The sequence below is a fragment of the Triturus cristatus genome, chromosome 7 (genome assembly GCF_964204655.1).
Source record: "Triturus cristatus chromosome 7, aTriCri1.1, whole genome shotgun sequence".
In the NCBI taxonomy this organism is placed as follows: domain Eukaryota; kingdom Metazoa; phylum Chordata; class Amphibia; order Caudata; family Salamandridae; genus Triturus; species Triturus cristatus.
Genome location: NC_140590.1, coordinates 1,258,429,810 through 1,258,450,421, shown reverse-complemented (window position 1 = coordinate 1,258,450,421; position 20,612 = coordinate 1,258,429,810). Strand labels below are relative to the sequence as shown.

General features: G+C 42.4%; 1 protein-coding gene across 2 annotated transcripts in view; it reads right to left on the bottom strand.

Moving 5' to 3' along the window:
- Positions 1-282: 282 nt before the first annotated feature.
- Positions 283-20,612, bottom strand: part of BCL7C (BAF chromatin remodeling complex subunit BCL7C) — a 40,318-nt gene continuing 19,988 nt past the window's right edge. The window contains exons 3-7 of one of the 2 annotated variants that reach the window (XR_014966775.1): positions 18,073-18,172; positions 12,276-12,440; positions 11,538-11,623; positions 2,191-3,109; positions 283-2,079 (exon numbers count right to left, since the gene is read on the bottom strand). Coding sequence is in view for 1 of the 2 variants with exons in the window: in XM_085618751.1 (XP_085474877.1) it covers positions 2,981-3,109; positions 11,538-11,623; positions 12,276-12,440; positions 18,073-18,172 (480 nt within the window). In the remaining variant the exon portion in view is untranslated. Of the gene's footprint in view, positions 3,110-11,537; positions 11,624-12,275; positions 12,441-18,072; positions 18,173-20,612 lie in introns of both variants that reach the window. The other variant, XM_085618751.1, reaches the window with a different exon arrangement.

The following is a 20,612-nucleotide window of genomic DNA, read 5'->3' as shown; positions in this document are numbered from 1 at the left end:
ACAAAAAGATTGGCACTATAACGCCTGACCTTGTAAAAAACACATTCAGATGACAAAAGTCCAAAACATTGCAACTTCCAGAGAAAAGATTGAACAGTAATGAGTTTAAAGGGCTAAGTTGCCCTGCTAGAAGTACCTAGAAATAGCTTGAGCTCTTGGCAAACACTGTTCTCTGAAGAGCAAAAAAAGCAAGTTTGACAACAGAGACTAAAGAAAGGCAACACAAGTTTGGAAAAAAAAAATGGTATGATCACTCACAAATGCAATGACGACAAAGTCAAATCAGCTTGTAAAAAAATAAGAACTTACTTCACACATTTTATTGTGTATTCCTTGTCCGAATAATACATTACAAAAAGTGCTGGTTTTACACACGACAATGGGTGGGGTTCTACCACCCTCTACCACATAGAGAAGTGCCTCAAGACTAATAAAAAGGACGGCATGGGGATTGATTGATATCCACACGAGCCAATTTGTGAATTGAATGATCTTGTCAATTAGGGAATGTAATTTCAAATATTGATGTTGTGAAACATTTGAGAAGGGAGAATGAGAACCATCAGCCTTCCTCCTCAAAATACCCAGTTAACTGCACACAGCACCAATATACTGAATTGATGATAACGCTGTCTTGCCAAACGTCTTGGAAGAATCAGTAATCCAAAAGAGATAGTCAGGTTTCGACAAAAAAAAAATCCCCATCTAGTCCAGAAAAGTTATGAACCATCGTAGCTTGAGAACGTCCGCTGTACATACGAAAATGTCCTTTTCTTTTGAAGTAAGCAAAAAGCAAATGGTATAGAGTACACAAAGAAATGGCATTCTCAATAGAATAGGTTTTAACAGTAACCAAAAGTTCTGGACTTCTCCAAAGCAAGATGGTGGATTCTGTTCACAAAGTCTTGTGCACAGGATAAACCACATATGAACTGCAAGACCAGCTCTTCCACCGACCACCCCCAGCAAAGGAAGTAGCTGTGTAAACAGTTTAAAGCAAAGTGTTGGTAGGCTTTTTTAGGGATGTTTCCTATGACTCCCTGAAATAAATACCAGTCTGTTGATTATTAAATCAGCAATGAGCGACTCTACACCATCGCAAACAATCAGTTACAAAATCCAGCAATGATACTGCCTCGTTCTCAGTGCTTTTGAGTGCACAAAGGTGCTAGAGAGCTATGGAATATTTGGGGAGTAAAAAGAAATTTGGTGGGCACTCCCACGCTTGTGTTGGCCGTAACTACCCTCTCCTCTGGCCTGCTGAGGCCAGCGCAGATACAACAGTGCTGTGGGTCCAGGTAATAACACATAAGCAGGGTTCTGTCTTCAAAAGGATTTCCAAGTAAATTGTCAATAGAATGACCAAGTTAATCCCAGGAGTGTTTATTTTGGTCATTTGAGTAGGGCCCTTTCCACGCACCTATGAACAGTAACATGATAAAGTATGTGGTGAAGCGGATATTGAATTTTAAATCAGATAAGTGTCCATGATTTATCTATTGTCTCCTAGCAAAGCTCCATTGGAATGGGTATAGCTCATTTTTAAGATGGAAGGTAACTGAAATCTTTCGATCTACAGGACATTACAGTTCTAATGGCTGCTGCGTGAGACTCAACTAAAATGAGCTTGTACTATTTCCCATCCCTTTGTGCCAGCCAGGGTACAACAACGCCAACTTCACTCCATCTGGAGGCTGGTCTGATCCGAAAGAGCTACTCCAAGTAGCACTTCCAACCAGAGTGCTTACACACTGGTTTCTATATCCGTTTCAAAATAGTTACTGTCCTTTCTAATGGGACATGTTAAGAAGAGGCACATCCCTGGATGGACATTTCAGTACAATGTTTTGCTGTGCCTGCTCTGATGAGAAACTTTCACTGTTTTTCCTATGCTATTTAAATGAGAAGTACAGGTCCATTAGAGGCACTCGGGTGAGCCTCAGCACACAGTATAATTTAGGAAATCTTTATCGAAGGTCTGGCCCACTAACCGTGACCTGCTTCGAGGGTGTCTGAATAGTAGAAATGCTGGTGATGCGACAAGCTGTGCACCAAATATGAAAACCTTATTAGCCACAGCTGCTGCAGACCAGAGCAACAGTCATCTCTGGAACCTCTGAGCTACAAGCTCACAGAGTACATTCCACATTCCACAGACATGTCATCTTGATGGAATGAATGCAAGATCACAACACCTTCCCTTACAAAACTGGCACTCAGAAGTCCGTCAATAACTTACTCAAAATTAACTTGGGCATCCCTCCTTAACAGCCGGGTGGCTTCACCAAGAAAACCTGGTGTAGAATTAGGGCCCATTTTAGATAATGTTATTCAGTGGACTGTGAAGAACGGCTCGACGGACTCACTAGCCTTAAATATCAAAGTTTTGAAAAAAACTCTTACATTTTATACCTTGGAGGTAAATTATCGCAAAAAATACATCTTTGCTAACTTTTGTGTGTGTGAATGGATCAGGCTTTTAAAGGGTTCTAAATAGCATCTCAAACTAAATGCACACGAATTTGGAAGCTGGCTTCCTAATGCCTGCTCAATGGCATGAAGTGTCCTACACTAGAGTGAGGAAAAAGGTAATACCTCAGTAAAGAATCTTTCAAAAATCCCATGACAGCCAGGTGAGTAATGCCCAAGGAATGAAGAGTTCCTCATTCAGAAATCCTCTGATCTTCGAAACGACCATTATTTTCCCACCCTTACCCCATCATGAGACTCATGACCATAGCATATCTGGTCCACAGGTGAATCAAATTGAAAAGCAAAATCTCACATTGGGCCAATCGGGAGAAAAATATTACCTGAAAGACCGGGGTGCAGAGATTCCAACTGAAAAAGTCTGTAGATCACAGAGGTACACAACGTCCTTTTTGTATCACTATCTTTTGTCCCTGAACTCACAATAGCAGAACAGCTCAAAAGCCAGACAGACCCACAGCAGTGCTCTGCCACCCCCTGAGAAGGGGTGTTAAGTATCTGTGGTCTTCCGTCGCTCCTTCTGAGAGACACAGGCTCGCTTCAAGGGAGGTGCCCCTAGGGAGTCTTCATCCGCAGAGTCCGAAACAACCGGTACTGGCTCAAAAACATGATTGTGCTCCTGCAGGGAAAAGAAAATACAACATGGATTCCAACCAGTTTTGCATTGCCCACCGTTCACCGCGTCCCTGTTTTTCCTGCCAAGGAGCACCAACCTACACTCGATCCCACAAAGGCATGTGGTAGGTGTAAGCGGTTTGAAGCCACCCACCATTTGTCTCCATGGCACAACACCCTCCCACTCCATTCACAGCATGCACTGATTCCAGTCGAGCCACAGCAGACACCGTGTCAAAACAAAGCATGCCCATAACTCATCCGTTGCAAACACTGCACATAACCCTTCCGATCCAATCACAGCAGCATCCCCTCCAACACAGACACAGCATGTAACCATTCCAATACAATCTAGGCTGCGATTCCCAATAATAACTGTACAAGAGCCAGACTTGTGTGAACACACAAGCACCCAGCCACTTCCCCATCAGCCCCACTACCTGGGCTCAGGTACTCAGTCCCTCTAGAGAAAGACACTTTTGGGGGTTTTGCTAATCGCTAATAAACCCCCACGAGTCCCTGTCCTTCAGACAACGTCTACCTGTCGGGTGCCTCAGTAAGTTTAGACAATGTGGCCCTGTAGAGGCACATCCACCTATGCTCTACCCAAAACCACCTCTGATTAGCTTTTGCCAGGCGGCCATTCCCCAGTAGTCAATCATACCAGAAGCATGAGACAATATACTACACACCCACCCTCAACAATTCCATCTTATCCCACAGCTATCAAGATCTAGCTTAATGGGATACTGAAGTATTCTGTGGTCAGTGGTAGTCTTAGTTAACCTATTTTGTCTTTTCTGATACTTCTCACGACTAGGACCTACCATGGTGGTGTTGGGGCTGGAATCTGTCAGCCCAGTGGGCCTGTATGGGACAAGTGTGAAAGAGCTGACAGTGTTCCTAGAAACACGGGTCAGGATGTCATTTCCTCTGCCCATACCCAGTGCAAAATGATATACATTTCTGTCTGTACTACAACTGGCTCATTTGCAGTTAAAAAACATTGCTTCACCTGAGAGATATGGTATTTCCTATCTTGTGTCCCTTGTCTCTAGAGCACCAACATCCACAACATAACGTAAAATAACTTCTAGTTGAAACACATTATACTCTGGCTTTCACACTGGGCCAAAAGTGTTCAGATTCTCCGGTCTTGGATCACTGAGCACATGGAGAGGAGTCCTGAGACTGTTTGGAAGACTGGAAGGCCCTCCTATTTATGTGGATAACCATCTAGTCCATTCTGGTTTGGTATGCACCCTGAATTTCGAAGCCAGAATATCGAGGAGGGCAAATTTCAAGGCCCAAACATTGAAAGGTAAGAAAAGCATTTCTAGACATAACTCCACTTTTATGTACCTTGATTATATATATAAATATATATATATTAGCATTTGTGTCCACAAGCAAGGACGCACTCCGACAACAGCTGATCTCACTAAGGGCCATATGTAGGTAGCCTAATACCAGTCGGTAACGGCCGATTTTCAGTAAATATACCGTTACCGACCGGTATTTAGGCTTTTGCTATGTAGGGGGAACATTTCAGGATTCGGTAATTTACCGAATCGGTAAAATTACCGAATCGGTAAAATTACCGATTCGGTAAATACCGAATCCTGAAATGAGATGTAGGTGACACTCAAATGAGTGATGTGTAGGGAAAATAATTCGGTATTTAGCACCAAATATATGTTGGTGCTAAATACCGAATTCATTGCAAAAAGCAATATTTTGCTGGACTAACAGTGCCATGTGGCAGACATACATGCCCTTAGGGCATGTATGTGCACCACATGTGCACACATGCAGGAATCAGGGGTGCAACAGGGTGTCAATGTGACACCCTGCCACCCTTGAATGTGCTCGCCCCATTACCGAATCGGTATTTACAGATTCGGTAATGAGGCATACCTTCCCATTGATTCAATCAATGGGAAGGTATGCCTTATTACCGAATCGGTAAATACCGATTCGGTAATTATCGAATTTCTCCGATTCGGTAATATTTACCGAATGATTACCTACATACGAGTTACCACTTCTGAAATACCGAATCGGTAAAGTTCGGTATTTAAGAAGTGGTAACTTGTATGCTACCTACATATGGCCCTAAATTTTTATTTTCGGAAAACCGGCATTTCACCCTTACGATCTTTTCTTAATGCCTGGCGCGTTTCTGAGCAAGCTTGCTCCTTAATCATAGGATTTAATGTGGTGTTAATCAAACACTACAAAGGCCAGCATGCCTCAAGAAATATACTCACCTGAGAGGGGGAAATTATGTCACCGGGGAATTTAAAGAAGTGTTTGGGAAGCTCTGCATACCTTACTTTAAGGCCTATGATTAAGGAGCAAACTTGCTCCGAAACGCATCGGGCATATAGAAAAGATCGGAAGGGTAAAATGCCGGTTTTCCGAATCCAGAAGCTGCTGCTGTCGGCAAAACATTCTAAGAGTTGTCCCCATTACTTAATTCAAGCCGGTGGTTTCCGGTGCTCAGCACCGGCACTTAATTTTCAACACTGGCGCTTGCGACAGTCTGCCAGAAGGTGGTTCTGTTTGGCTAAGTTAGAGATGACCCCAACAACAGTTAATTATCAATTCAATATACATTGAAAATAACACTTCCAGTTTTCTGTTTTACAGATAACTAAAGACAGAAAACAATATTTTTCCTGTGTGTATTTAGTTTTAAAAGTGGGAAAATACTGAATTTTGTGCTTGTTGTGAATGGCTCCCCGTGCTGTCTTCCGTGAATTCCAGGACAGCAGATGAGCTGATAGACAGCATGGGGAGTTAAAACAGGCGGAGATTTCCCTAAATACAGGCATATGTTAACATCTATTTATAGTATAATGCTGATATTTACCTGTGGGTGTAGTATTTTGCTATATTTGTCTGCTTCATTTGCTAAAATGCGACAGGCATTTAAGTATGAGAGCGTGTTTAGCAGTTAAATAAATGTGGAAATATATCATTTTATCGCTAAAGTTATTCTTAAAACACAAAATAAATATCGATTAATACAAAATACCAATATAGATAAATATCAATAAGGTATTTATTACCAAAAACCAATAAGATGGTCAAAAAATAAATCAATAAGGTATTTATTACCAAAAACCAATAAGATGGTCAAAAAATAAATATGGGTAAATACAGACAGAATGGTTAACTAAATAAATACCATAAAACAGGGAGCCCTAATTAGAAATTACTATTACTTGCCGCCCAAGCCATTACTATAGCTTTGGGGGACTGGAATAGTTCGAATTGTCACACTTGTGGGTGTGTGATGGTTAGAAGTTGTGTTGTTTTCTATCATTGGCAGCATGGCAGGAGCAATGTGAGGTGCAGACTGCAGTGGCCTCCTGACTAGAGCTCTGGCACTTTTCAAATGAAGCACTTGTTAACCTAACAGTCTTAGCACCAATCACAACCTCATTGCACACACACTATTATTGTAACTGTCCTATTTCACATTTCCATTAACCCCTTCAGCGCGGCGCGGATTACCACGCTGTGCTGAAGGGTTCGTGCGCGGGTGGGGCCATGACGGAGCGGTTCCGTCATCCGCACAGCGCAACCGATGCGCATGACGGAACCGCTCCGTCATGTGCATCGAAGGGGTTAAAGCTGCACTTGCAGTAGGTTTACATGAAAAGCTATGCAACAGAATTTAAGCCTTTTCCAACGTCAGCCAGCATTAAAAGAAATATATATTATAATTATATATATATATACACATACACATACACACACACACACACACACCCACCCCCTTCCTGCTTGTTTATACAATTAACGTTGTAATTAGATGTGCCAGAGCCTAATTTCTACTACCAAACTCCCGCCTCTTGAGGCCATGTGAAAACTGCCACCACCCAATTCTTAAGTGGCAGGTTATTGCGAAGAACCTGGGAGTGGTAGTGTAGGAGAGTGGCATCGACTGCATAGTTGCCCCCAACTTTTTGCTGATGTTTTGACTGTTTTCTGACTCTAGCCAGGCTGTGGCCCTGCTATCCAGGACCCCAGCCTATCTGCTTCCTCTCTAAACTGATGTGAGTACCCTAGGTACATACCAATTGGATACTGAGGACACCCTGTGAGCCCTTGTAGATGGTACCCTAGGTACCCAGAGCATGGGTCCCTCAGAGGCCTACCAGGGGCTGCAGCACTTATTGTGCCACCCCTGGGACAGCCATACAAACTGACACCACCAGACCACTACAGTAGTCTGGGTAAGGCAGTGCTTGCACCCCTTACAGGGAAATAGGTATCCTATATCCCATTTAAATACAACACATATATCCTCATAGGTCACCCCTAAGGTAGGCCTTGCTAATCCTACAAGGCAGTGTGCGGAGATTTGTGTGAGGGGGAACCCCTACCTGAATAACTTGAAGTTGGTGGTAAATTGCGATTCCTTAAGGCCAAATCGCACTTTCTTTTGTGCTCCTTACATTGCATTTAAGGAATCGCAATTTGCGATTCCTTAAATGCAATCGCAAAATAGGGAATCGCTAATTTTGCGAATCCTTATTTTGCCATGGGGGTTTGAGTGTGCTACATTGCACACTGCTGATTTGTGATCGCAAACAGTGAAATTCTGCGAATTTCATCATTTGCGATCGCAAATTGGCTTCATACATATGGCCCTTGGTATGTAGCTGTAAACTAAAATTGCGAATCGCAAATTTCAATTTGTCTGTGGTATATACCAAAAGGCCGTTCTGCAATTGGAATTGGCCTGGTTTTGCCAATCTCACCCCTTTGCAAAAGCCATTGTTTGTCTGGCCCGAAGTTCTCTCTACAGCATTAAAGGCGGATACCCCATTGCTGCTACTATATGGAGCACCTCACTGAGGCAAGTCTCACGTTTTCCCTACTGACTGGAGAGGCTGGAATACACTGAACGTGCCAGGGAGCTTCATGCTGGTCTGGAATGAGCTGCTTTATAAGAGGACTGGGGCTTCAGTCATCCCGCTACAAATCCGATTTCTCAGGAGCAACGAAGCACACACTCTCCGCCAATGAAAGACCGCGCATGCTTACACTGAGATCACACAATGAGTGGGAATTGACTCTTCCCTACTCAGTGGTTATGTCAGGACCCCTCATACATCTTCTCCCTCTCGACCCCCGAAGGGTGGACGCAGAGCCAAGCACTAGGCAAGAGGTGGCTCACCAGACTTCTTAATTAACTGCAGGCTGGGCACCCACACTGCTGGACACCCACACTGCTGCACCCGCTGAACCATTGATAGCTATGCCACTGTGCAGCAGTCAATCAGTTATGGCTGCCTGTGTTAACGCCAATGTCACTTTAGTTTTCTGGGGCAACATTACTCATCACGTACTGACCCATTGTGCCACCCTCAGCACCGACGTCATCTTAGCTGTTTCAAAGAGCACTAATGCACTTTATTGGCTCTCGCATCCTATAACCTGAGGTATGGACTCAGATTCGACCACAAGTTATTGTTCCCCACATCATGGAGGCCGGCTGGTGTGCCTTCACATCCACAAATTAAATAACTCTTTGTTACATTTCATCATATTAAAATGAAGAACCGTGGACACTGAAAGTCTGCATCCCTAACATAAGAAGTGACGGTCAAGGTGAAGTGAGTTTCAGCATGTCACAGCTGAGAGCAGCCTTCCCCTAATTAACAAGATGCCTCGGAGTGACTGGTCACAGTGATGTTCTATTGGCGCCCTGGGGTGCCTGGGCAATGAAGAGCCTTCACTCCGTTCAAACTGAATGTGGCCAGAACCTTCAACTTGAGGAGGGGGGACTCAAGCTCCAGGGACTGTATGGTAAAGGTCATGGGGTCACAAAAGGACAACCCTGCATCTTAGGACCATTGCGTCCCCCTGTACAAGTGGGGTGCCTCTGCTGGGGAGAGAAAGTTGTGGTCAGAGGGCCTCTGGTTGTAGCCAGCAGGGTAACAATCTCTAGTCAGTGTGGAAGACCTCCAATGAAAACTACATTTTGTGACTTGGAGGCTTGTTTCACATATTCCCAAAGGCTAAGGCACCATTACACTACTTTCTATATGCGGTGGACCAAACTCCTGTGCACAGCATTACCCAGTCTTTAAAATACCAATTTTACCCTTTAAATATATTCTTCAAGCAGTCGATAAGCTCACTTCCCACCAAATGAAGGAAATAAGTTTAGAAGCTCAGACCAGTCAATTGGCCCATTCCACACCCTATCAAGATTAGGCCTGGGTGGAGTTCGCGGATTTCTACTTGGCTGAACTCTGCAATGTGAAAAAAAACCTCTGCCGCGCTGCGCGGAGTTCCGCGAGCGGCGGAGTGCATTAGGGTCATGCTGTTTGCAGTGATTTTGAGCGCAAGGTGTTTGTCCCGTGCTGCAATATCATCGCGAACAGTACAATAAGTAGCACAAAAGGGCGCTGCTTCCTTTCTGCTGCTCCAATACATTTTCTATCTGAGCGGTAGCTTTCTCAACGTGAACAAGGTTTCACAACGCAAGTGGTCGCGACCTGCCACGTCCACTCGAATTGAGAAATCCGACCGCCCGCATTGAGAAATCTCACCAGGAGGTTGATTTTTCTCGCTCGCGCTCACAAACTAGACTTTAGCAAGCGACAAAAAATCTCGCAGAGAGGTGGATTTTCCACGCTTGCCAACTTGACATTGACGAGCGTGGAAAAAAACTCAGTTCTGCGGAACAGAGTTTTTGGGAACTCCGCCTGCCCAGCAGAGCACGGAAAACTCAGCGAACGGAGTTCACCACCCAGTGTTAATCAAGATACCACAATGTAATCAATTTCTAAACTAGAATATTGCTTAACCTGTCACTCCTGCTACCCAGACTAATGCTCTAAAGCAGCTGTCAGTCAACTTGAGCACAGCTTCCATCCACCACACCCACACCCAAACTGCATTTCCCCGCCCTGCCACATTGCCTATCCCTTCCCCCAACAAAGATATTTGCCATCATTCTTTACCCTGCCAGATCACTGCTGCCCATCTAACCAAAGCGCTTACACCATACTCTCATTGCTCGTCCTGCCATGACATCTTTCAGACACAAGCCAAACCTGGACACTTGCTTCTATTCAGTTGAAAGGCGTATTCCCTATCTAATCAAACCACTATCCCCTCATGAAGTCAATACTCAAGAAAAATTATTATGACACTACGCAAAGATCATTGCTCACAACCCAGCCAAGAGGCCATACACCAATGAATGGAGAAAGTAATCGGCCAGGATGATTATGCCCTTCCAAAGCAAAACAATTGTCCTGCATCCGGCCAAGTCACCCAACCTCCAAGTACACAGACCCTTATTTTCGACTCAGTCGTAAAGCCAATTTCCCATATAGCCCAGAAGTCCTTGTGTCACATTACCTTTTTCACCACCAAACAAAGAGGTACACTTTCCAGTTACCCAAGACAACATGTGTTAATCATTTTTTACTCAGTCAAGGCACTATTCATATATCCATGATCCAATTCATTACCAAGTAAACATTCAAATTAGGACTCCCCTCCACCCACACATAAGACCCTATTCTCCTTTTTGTTCAAGACGCACTCTGCTTCCAGTGCTGATTCCCAACACAATTAAGACACCACATGTATTCATTGACTGCCTAGCTAAGATATCAGTTACCCATAAAACTAAGACGATAATTACAGACTAAGCCAAAATATAAATTCTTAACTCAGGCGAGACATGTCCATCAAAAACCCACCCTTTCCACACCCAACCAGGAACCCGAAGCTCAACCAGAAAACAGGCCCATCCCACATGCAACTTAAGACATTTGTTTAAAATGTAGCCAAATTAGATTATAGAGAGGGTGTAATTAAACATCAGGGGAAGACTAAGTTTGGCATCGGGGTCGACTGAATTACATGGCAAGTAAAAGTAACTTAAGCAGCTTCTAGCGACACATTTTGTAATAGTGCTATGTGCATATTTTTTCATTTTTACACAGGTTAACACTATCTGAGGCAAGGGTTCATCTCATTAGAACCAGTTTAACACCCACAATAAGCAAGAGAAAGGACTTTCAACCTTTGCAAAGGGGATTGTAGTGCACGGTAACATGTCTCGCAGGATTTTTAGCTACTTTTTATCCCTTTGAGCTACAAATAATTTTTTGTTAAATTCTGCAGATTATGCAGCGATGATGGATTTTGTGGGAAATGCAGCATATCAATAATTATGCTAAAACAGATGCAAAATAGCATAATTCAAGTGGTCCTGATTATATGTTTGCTTGCAAACACATTTCGTGTTGACGCAGCCAGGACATGCCACTGGTTTGTCCCAAGGTCCCATTGGCTGCATGAAAATCTAATCTGCTCATAGTTAATCCCACCTCTGCCCCATAGCTCTTTGTGATCTATACCAGCCAATGAATCCACGCTCTACCACCCACCTCAGCTTGCAGTAACTCAGGAACAGGCTCCTCTTTGGTCAGCATTGGAGGATCATCAGTCGTCTCCAAGGTTAGACTCCCGCCATCTGACGGACAGAAAGCAAATGTCTTGTTAGGAATGGACGTGGCAGCGATCAAGGTTCTTTTCTTGTCTCAAAGTCTCACAACTTTCCCTAATAAGCAGTTCGAAACTTCAGCGCAGGAAAAGATTTGCAGCAGAATGTCTCTTTGTTTGACACCTATGAAGAATTGACAGCAGCGTCTCAGACCATGACCTCCTTTTATTCAATTTCACCACTCGTCAGAGAAGAACCAAACTTTAAGGTTTTGATGCGATAAACATTATTTCTAACTAGCGCTAGACCCAACTAACATAAGACTGTGACAAAGAAATGATCAAAACTAAGAACCAGGCTCCAAACAAAGGAGGTTATTATTTAACTTACTGACCAGCTTCCTTACTAACACTTGTCAAACCAGCCAATAACTGTACCAAGGAAACAAAGAGGCCCCCTCCTCTCACTGACCCAAGGCACCTTCATTCACGAGTGCCTTACATTTAAATATTATTAGGGCTATGAAGAAGCAGTCCCTCTTGCTGTTGTATAAGATGTTTCCCTCACTTTTACTCTGCTTCAAAGTATCTTCTGTGTTGAGTAACCTGCTCAGTAAGACAGATTTGCAGTCATAAAACAGCCTTCCACTTTCTCCCTTTTCCTCACTGCCTCCTACACTTACCCATCTCCTGTCCCAGCATGGGCGGTTGGGAGTCTTCCGTCTTTAGCTCTGCCACAGAGGTGGGAGAAACGGTCTGGCTGCGGTCAGGGGTCGGGGAGGGACTGGGACTGGTGTCTCCCTTTTGCAGCGAGGCCTCAGACATTGAACTCTGGTTGCTGTTATCATCTGAAACACAAAAGCACATGCATAGCAGTATGGCCCAAAACTGAGGAAAGGTAGAAACTTTTCCAAAAATATTCAGAAAGAGTAAGAGAAATGAAAATTAAGAGGAAAACAAAATCAGAATAGAAAAACTATAAGACGGCATTAATAAGATAAAAATGCAAAATGAAATCCAAATATCCATAGTGGAATTTAATAAAAGAAAACCCAACCAAGAATAAAAAAACAGTCACATAAAAAAAAATCAAACAAACAGATATAAACGAATCTACAAACAAACAGAAAGGGGATAACAGACAAGAAAATAAATGATAACTGAACAAGAAATCAGAAAATAACGGCAAAAATAAACAGAAGAAAATAGTTTGAAAGAAAAGATAGAAAGTCTGTCAAATTCTTCCAAATATAGCACACATTATCAAGACTAGAGAAAAGAACACATAAAAAACAAAACACAGAAACAAATACAAACAGTAAATAATAAAGAAAACATCTGGAAAAATCCTAAATAAACAAGAAATGGGAAACAAGACATCCAAGAAGGGAAACCGATTACACTGAAATCAAACAAACAAACACATAAGATTATATAAAAAAGAATTTAAGAAAAATTTGAAACTCTCTTATGCATACGAAATGTGCATACAAAAAAGCATTGTAAAAATCATCGTCTAAAATCCAATTCTTAGAAATAGTTCAAAAACAAGCTTAGCATTAGCAGGTGGTATAGAAGAGCTTTGGCTGCGATGGTCTGCATATGAACTCCCTTCCCTCTCCCTTCCCTCTGATGTGTGATCCTGCAGCCCGCTTTCAATCTTCTATAAGAGGCTTAAAACCTGGTTGATTTAATCGTTGACTTCAGAAGCAGCCTACATGTCGTCTCTGGGTATCTATTTTGTGACGTAGTGCTAGGAAACCCTTGGCTGGGTCGCTATGCGCTCTACATATCTGATTACTACTGCTAATAATAATACTAAACCACTCATCAGCCTAACACAGAGACGAGTAATGTTTTTGGGTGAGCATGGGGATAGCTTGTAACCATGCCAAAAGAAATAATCAGAAGCTACTGACAATTTTTTCAGTCCTGAAGTAGTGCATTAAAGCTCAGCATTCCAGATACTTTGGGTAAGGTATCAATGTCTTCATTAGTGTTCAGAAAGGTGGGGAGGCAGGTTTGAGTAAGGGCAAGCTTGAATGTTTTCTGCCTGGCAGCAAGCCTTAAATATCCAATTCCATGTCTCCTCTTAGATAGTCCGTTTTTGTTGTCATATAAAAGCTAAGTTCTCTTTTGGCCCGATGGATAAAATTCAGGGCATAAAAACATCTGCCCATTTTAGCAAGTAATCAGGTGGGTATATCTCAGGTTAACAAGCCTTGGAACAGACAATATCTCGCTAATTCTCATTTAGAATTTTTTTACTGAACATACAATGCATACCTTATGCAAGTAAAGACCTTTAATTTGTTAACATTTATAAACCCTCTTTGCTTTAGTGACATTTTGTATTTCAATTAGAAAAAAGTATTGACTAAGGCATATTCTAAAAAGTATTGACTAAGGCATATTCTAAAAAGTATTGACTGAGGCATATTCTAAAAAGTATTGACTGAGGCATATTCTAAAAAGTATTGACTGAGGCATATTCTAAAAAGTATTGACTGAGGCATATTCTAAAAAGTATTGACTGAGGCATATTCTAAAAAGTATTGACTAAGGCATATTCTAAAAAGTATTGACTAAAGGCCGAACTATTGGGTTTTTCACTGCTCAAGCGAGCTCAGTCACATTTAGGTGTCCGGGTCAGTTCTGGTTGTGAGAGTGTACGAATGAGAGCGGAAGCTGAAAGTAGGGCTAGTCAGTGGGGCAGAACAGTGTTCAGATTGCATGTTCATCCGCTCTTCAGACTCTTTCCAGCGTGCACCTACTGATGGTCACATAGGAATAATTTGTAATTTCCAATTCAAAATATTTATAACACAATTATTGTTACTTATTTATATCAACTGCTGTCAAGCAGTCACAAAGCCAATTAGTCTGGCTTGCTTTAGGCGTATGTTGGTCATTGTGTTATGTCTAGATGTAATAGCAGAAAACTCACAAGAAGACACATAAATTCTAGTAAGGCAACATGCTGAAAAAAGCACAGGGTTCTAGTTCACATATCTTAAGCCGCATCCCTTTTAGAGGAACCCCTTCCCCCCCCCACCCCCCCCCCAGCCAACTCATTGCATTTAAAGCACTGTGGTCCAAAATATGCTTTTGCCTAAAGCGGTCTCATAGGCAAGACCTAAAAAATGTCATGTTGTAAAACTGTGGAGTGTTTGGAGTCAGGCCTAAAAATTGTAGAGCAGAAAGGAGCGACCGCTTTGCTCCTCTGCAGCTCTCACTCTGTAGCATCTCTGGCGTGGCAGGAGGATAGCTGGAGGTATGCATCAGAGGTTGAAGTGGGGGGTCTTGGGCACTTCAGTCAAAGACAGTACCGAGTCAAGCCTCCTCCACTGAGGCACCTCAGGCCTTGATTGTGGGTCTTGGTGCCACTGCACCCCTTTAAAAGTGAAGCTGCAATACTTGTTACCCGGTGAAATTGAAGTTGATCTAAAAGTGGTGCAGGTCATTTCCTCCCTGGTGAAGCAGATCTACACATCCTCAGCTTCTCCAAAAGTCAAGTGCACAGGGAGAAACAAGGACAAGTGACAGCAACGTGGAGTGAAGGGGGCTTGTAAGCAATATGGATTGCAGAATCATGGGGGACAGGGGAAGCAACAGGAGGCCGGAAAAGCAACACAGAGTTTGGGGCGGAAGCAACATCGAGGTAAAGGTGGAGAGGAAGCAACATGGAGAACACAGAGGATTGCAAACTAACGACCATAGAGAGTAACATAGAGGAGTGCGGGAGGAGGAAAAAGTAAAAAGGCGGAAGAGCAAGCAGGAGTGGGCAAGCGAGAAGTAGGCGCACTCTCCCTCTCTTGTCCAACATGGAACGCGGAGGTAGGAGGGGGAGAAGCACAATGGAGGGACAGGTGGTAACAAAAACGCCCTCTTGTGGTGTGCTTAATCAAAAAGAAAAATGTAGCACCTGATAAGTGAGAAGTGGAAGGACACAAGTAATGCAAACATGCCCAAATGGAGGAATAAACAGAAGAAGAGGAAGGAAAACCCACAGAAGTGAACGAAGCAAGAAAATGAGTGATACTAAAGTCAACCAATAATAAGCATTGGGCATACTCTGAGCTCAGTGTAAGCCAACAAAATACTCTGAACAGACAGAACATGCCATCTAGTAGGCGGGACCTAAGCATGATGAAAATGCAGCCTTTTTGTGATTACTAATTGTACGATTGATATAGACACTGCCTCCAAATGGTTGTGGTAGGTGATGCAGGCATCAGCCGGCTGGCAGATGACAACTCTGGAGGTCTATTTTAAAAATAAACAGAAGTGGAAGGTTCCATGGAAGGCTGGTGGCAACTTCTTTTTCTAAAGATAGTTCACATGTTACAACTGAAAACTGGACCATAGGTGAGGTGATGTGGCGAATTCCTGACGTGTCAGTCAATTTGAAAAAGTGGTATATCTGGGGCAGCAGTATTGAGAACTAGTTCCTGCCTGCTGTAGAGACTGGGGATGTAGAAATCCTGTCCATGATATACCCAGTGGAGAAAATTAAATATTTAATTAGATATGGATGCAATTTCAAAAACGTTGTTGCTTTTTAAAGCACAGGTGATGGTGTTTAACGGCCAAAGTCAAGATTAACACAAATGCATAAAACAAAAGTCTAAACAGTTGACAAAATAATCAAAATTGAAAGATAATGAATTTCAACACATATTGGTAAACACAAATTTAGCTTAATTTAATTTAAAATGGTTGCGTGTCCTTCATAGTCCACATGCAAGGAGCAACACACGAAACACAGGCTCTCAATGAGGCGCCACAGCCATCTCAAAGTACGCTACATCCTCCTCGAACCAACTGGGTAGGCTGTAGCATCAGAACCCCGACTGAATATCTCATCATGTCTGTGCAATTATGAATATATTGAAGGTACTGTAACTTAAATTTCCGACATAAAGTCTCTAAGGTCCAACTCTAATATGGCCAGGCCCCCAACTCCATCTCGGACAACAATCCTCCTGAATTTTGTCAATTCACTGTCATATCAGTTATAAACAATAATAACAATGTTGTCCATCCTTTTCATTCGTAGAACTGAATGTCAATTCATTCTAATGACCCAGATAGAACACCTGATTAGACACCCAATCTGGAACAAGTGTTACCTTATCAACAAGTCAGGCCAATCAAGAAACATCCCTAGATATTTCATCAAGGAGAGTAGTTCAAATTGACGTCCCCTCATCTCCCATCCTCTAAAAGATATGTCAGAAACCTCTCGCGCCCGTCATCTATGTACCACATTCCTGAAATTATGTCAGAGGCTTTCATCTCTGGTAATGTTTACTATTTAAGGACCACCACTTGACCCCTTAGGTATTATCCTGCAAGATCCCGTCCAAAGACTAACAGAATAGATGATACATCTTGCCTGACACTAATAAGAGCCGAGTACCCAAGGGAAGCTGCTACTGCAGCACTTGTTGGCCTATCGCATGGAAACCGTCTTCCAAGACTTTTCCAATAACAACAACCTGAGATGTCAACAAGGTATGCAGTGTGCTGCTGCTCACTAAGGAACTTCAGACCTCAAGTTACTCTACCACATGCTCTCCCAGGGTTAGTGTGTTAGGCTTTTAGAGGAAATTTTAACCATGCTAGAAATGTTCATTTTATTCTCGTACTTTACAACATGCCTTCTTGCTCACTTTTGTGGTTATTTTAGATGTACTAAGAAACAGGTTTTCTCTATTGCAATAAATGCTTTTAGTTAAAAGTGCCTATTCTTCTTAGTACTGCCTGTATGATGCTGTGTAGAGACAAATAGGTTTACTGTTACCACGGAGCCCCTGATCCCTTTTCAAGGATTATTAGTAACCCAATAGCAATGACTTCACTTCAACAATGACCGGTCTTTCACATTCAGCGCGGGTGCATTGAAATAAGTTAATTTGGGTCACCCATGGGTAGAAAAACAAATACTTGTAGAACTATGCCAGAGTCGCAGTTTACACAACAGTTCTTAGCAAGCGCTCCACATGGGACGCTGTTTGACCCATTCTGTTCTTGAGCCTACCCTGATCTGTGTGTGGTATCACAATTGTCCCAGTGTTCTTCATTGTAGAAGGTGGTTTTGCCACATCTCTAGTTTGCCGTGTGAAACTGTGGAAAAATCTGACTTTTTTTCATCAATGAAACAGTTGGGCTATTTATAGCGTCTCACCCTCCATTCACTGTCAATTTAGTTTCTTCAAGTACATTGCTTCCAGCTGTTTGCTTGCCTGCTCATGGGGGTTTGCCACGAGGAAAGCCTCTGTTCAGAAATCTTATATAAGTTGTGGGAAGTTAGGCGGGATGTAGCGATAGTTTGGCATACAATCCCCCTGAATAAGCATACCCTGGCATTAGGGCACTGTATTTCCAAAATCACTGTTGAGAATATCTATTCATCCATTTACATACACACTTCAGTGCTTCATATGATGTTTCTGTTGTGACAGATAAAACTGTTACCGTTCAAGTCCGGCAGTAGTAATGACCGGCCGCTCCGGTTACCCCGTCTTTCCCGGGCCCTCTGCTGCCGTTCTGGGGTCTGCTGCAGTCTCTGCTTCTCCTACCAAGGGAGAGGAAGGAGACAAATCAGTTCATCATTTCTCAAAATTACAAAACCAAAGTCTGGATTCAGATCTTAAATTGAAAATAAAATAAAAAAGACTTATTAAGTGCCAGGCCAAATGTTTTCCCTGGAAGCCCTACCGCCACTGCTGAGGTTGCCCAACTCCACATCTGGGGTTACCCACCATCACCACGGGCGCCCTCCACCATCTTCAATGATGGTAGCAGGCCTACAAGCATGCAGTGATGGGTGTTAAATTTGAATGGTTTCATTAACAGTTTGATATTGTGCCAATAAGGCAACACAAACATTTCATATACATACAGACCAAAAATAAACAATACTACTTAAAATAAATCTCCAATTAATCTAAAAACGTAGCATTGGTCTTATACAACATACCATTACCTTTATACAGAGTAAAAACATAAAAATAGCAACATACAAATATACTTATACAAAAATATTATTTTAAAAAAGCAACAAAGAGATGCCATTCCAATTATTACAACATAAATGCCTAACAATACAGCATGTAGATATTTTTACCATATATTTGTATAATGAGGCTATAATTGTGCAAAAAAACATTACTTTTATGACAAGTAAACCATGGTCATACAATGAATGTTTGTGCAAATAATGCGATCATAACAAAAGGGACACAAAGGATCGCTATTCATTCAGACATGGGCCTGTTTCGAATACAGGGATGGTCCTCAAAGATCATGTACTATCCTTCTAATGAATTAAGCCTCTGCTCGACTGACCATCAGCTATAAACAGAAATTTCCCTACCGCATAGCACAATTTTATATTATCACATTTAAACATTTTTACCAATAAATCACTCGTATGGCGAACCTGCATCATTCTAAAAACCGGCAACATTGTTGAATTTGATTTGTGAAGTGTATGGCATATATACCTGGCTTGAAAAAGGACCAGCAAGCAAGAGAAGTGAGCGAGACCTACATTTTTATTAAAAAATATTTTTAAAAGGGCTTTGAGGAGTCTGCTAAAAAAAAAATTTAAATCAAAAGTACTAAATGCTGTTTTCATAAAATTAACTAAAATTCCAAAAATTCTTAAGGGGCACTAATGTAATACTCCAATGGTTGTCTGGTTTTCCAAAAAAAGGCTTACTCTCCCCAACACTTTGAAAAAATGTTGACCAAACAGTGAAAAAACATGGATTTTTTTTAACAGCGTTTTATTTACTAACATTTAAAGATCTATGGGTATAACATGCTATAAAATCTGAAAATGTTCTATCCTACGGTCTGCCGTTTAGCAAAATGTACATAGTGTCTTTTGTTCATTTCATTATGTCCATCCTGCCCCCTTCCAATTAGGTCCCGAGTATTTGATTGGATGGGGCAGGGTGGAAAATCAAACGCTACATATCTCACAATCGCATTCCATACACGGCTGTGCAAGAAAAATACTACAGGCCCAGAGAGCAACATTGTGGCTAGTTACATTGAACCTAAAAGATCAGAAGAGACCGGTTACACCAAGCGTACATGTTCAGACCACAGAGAGCAACAGTGTGGGGATTCTTGTTTGCGGGCTGGATGCAGAAGTGGGTCGAGGTCTGTAGGTCCTCATGCAGAGTCCCACGCAAAGATCATCACTTTGGACTGCTCTTTGTTCAGCTTGAGGCAGCTGGACTTCATTCAGGATGCCACTTCGGTCTTACGGGTGTTAAGTTTGTTTATTGTTCTGGGTGTTTTGTCCAAGAGGACTAGTATTAGTTGCTGGTCATCGGCATTGGTGAGTATGTTTATGTCTTTTGCTCGGATGATATCTGCCAGCAGAGTTATGTAGATGTTAAATTGGGTCGGATTGAGCAAACAGCCCTGCGGGACACAGCAGATGAGTTCTGCAGCTTCTGATGAGTAAGGCAGCATGATGACTCTTTGGGTTCTTCCTGTACGGAATGTGCAGATCCATTAGACAGTGGGTCCTTGGATACCAGTCTTGTGTAGTCTGATCGGGATGGGATACTGTGTCAAAGGCTGCAGAGACATTGAGGAGGATGAGAGCTGTGGTACCTCCTCTTACCAGGATCATCTGTTGCGCTAGAGGACTCTCTTTGTACAGTGATTTTGTCTGAATCCTGATTGAATGGCTTAGCGGAACTGGTGGATGGTGAGGTGGTAGGTGAGGAGTCTGTGGCTATTTCGAAAACCTTGGCTGGCTATGACAGAAGGGAGACTGTCCGGTGGTTCGCTAGCTTGGTGCAGACTGCAGAGGGTTTTTTCAGAAAGTTGTGGATGGTTATGTGCTTTCAAGGTTCTGGGAAGGTGACTGTCTTTGGAGGCGTTATGGATGAAGGTGAGACCATTAATAATAGGGGGCCACAAACCTGAATTATTTTTTGGTGTTTCCTAACTTTCCAGGAACACACAGTTCTGAAATGCCAACTCCAAAC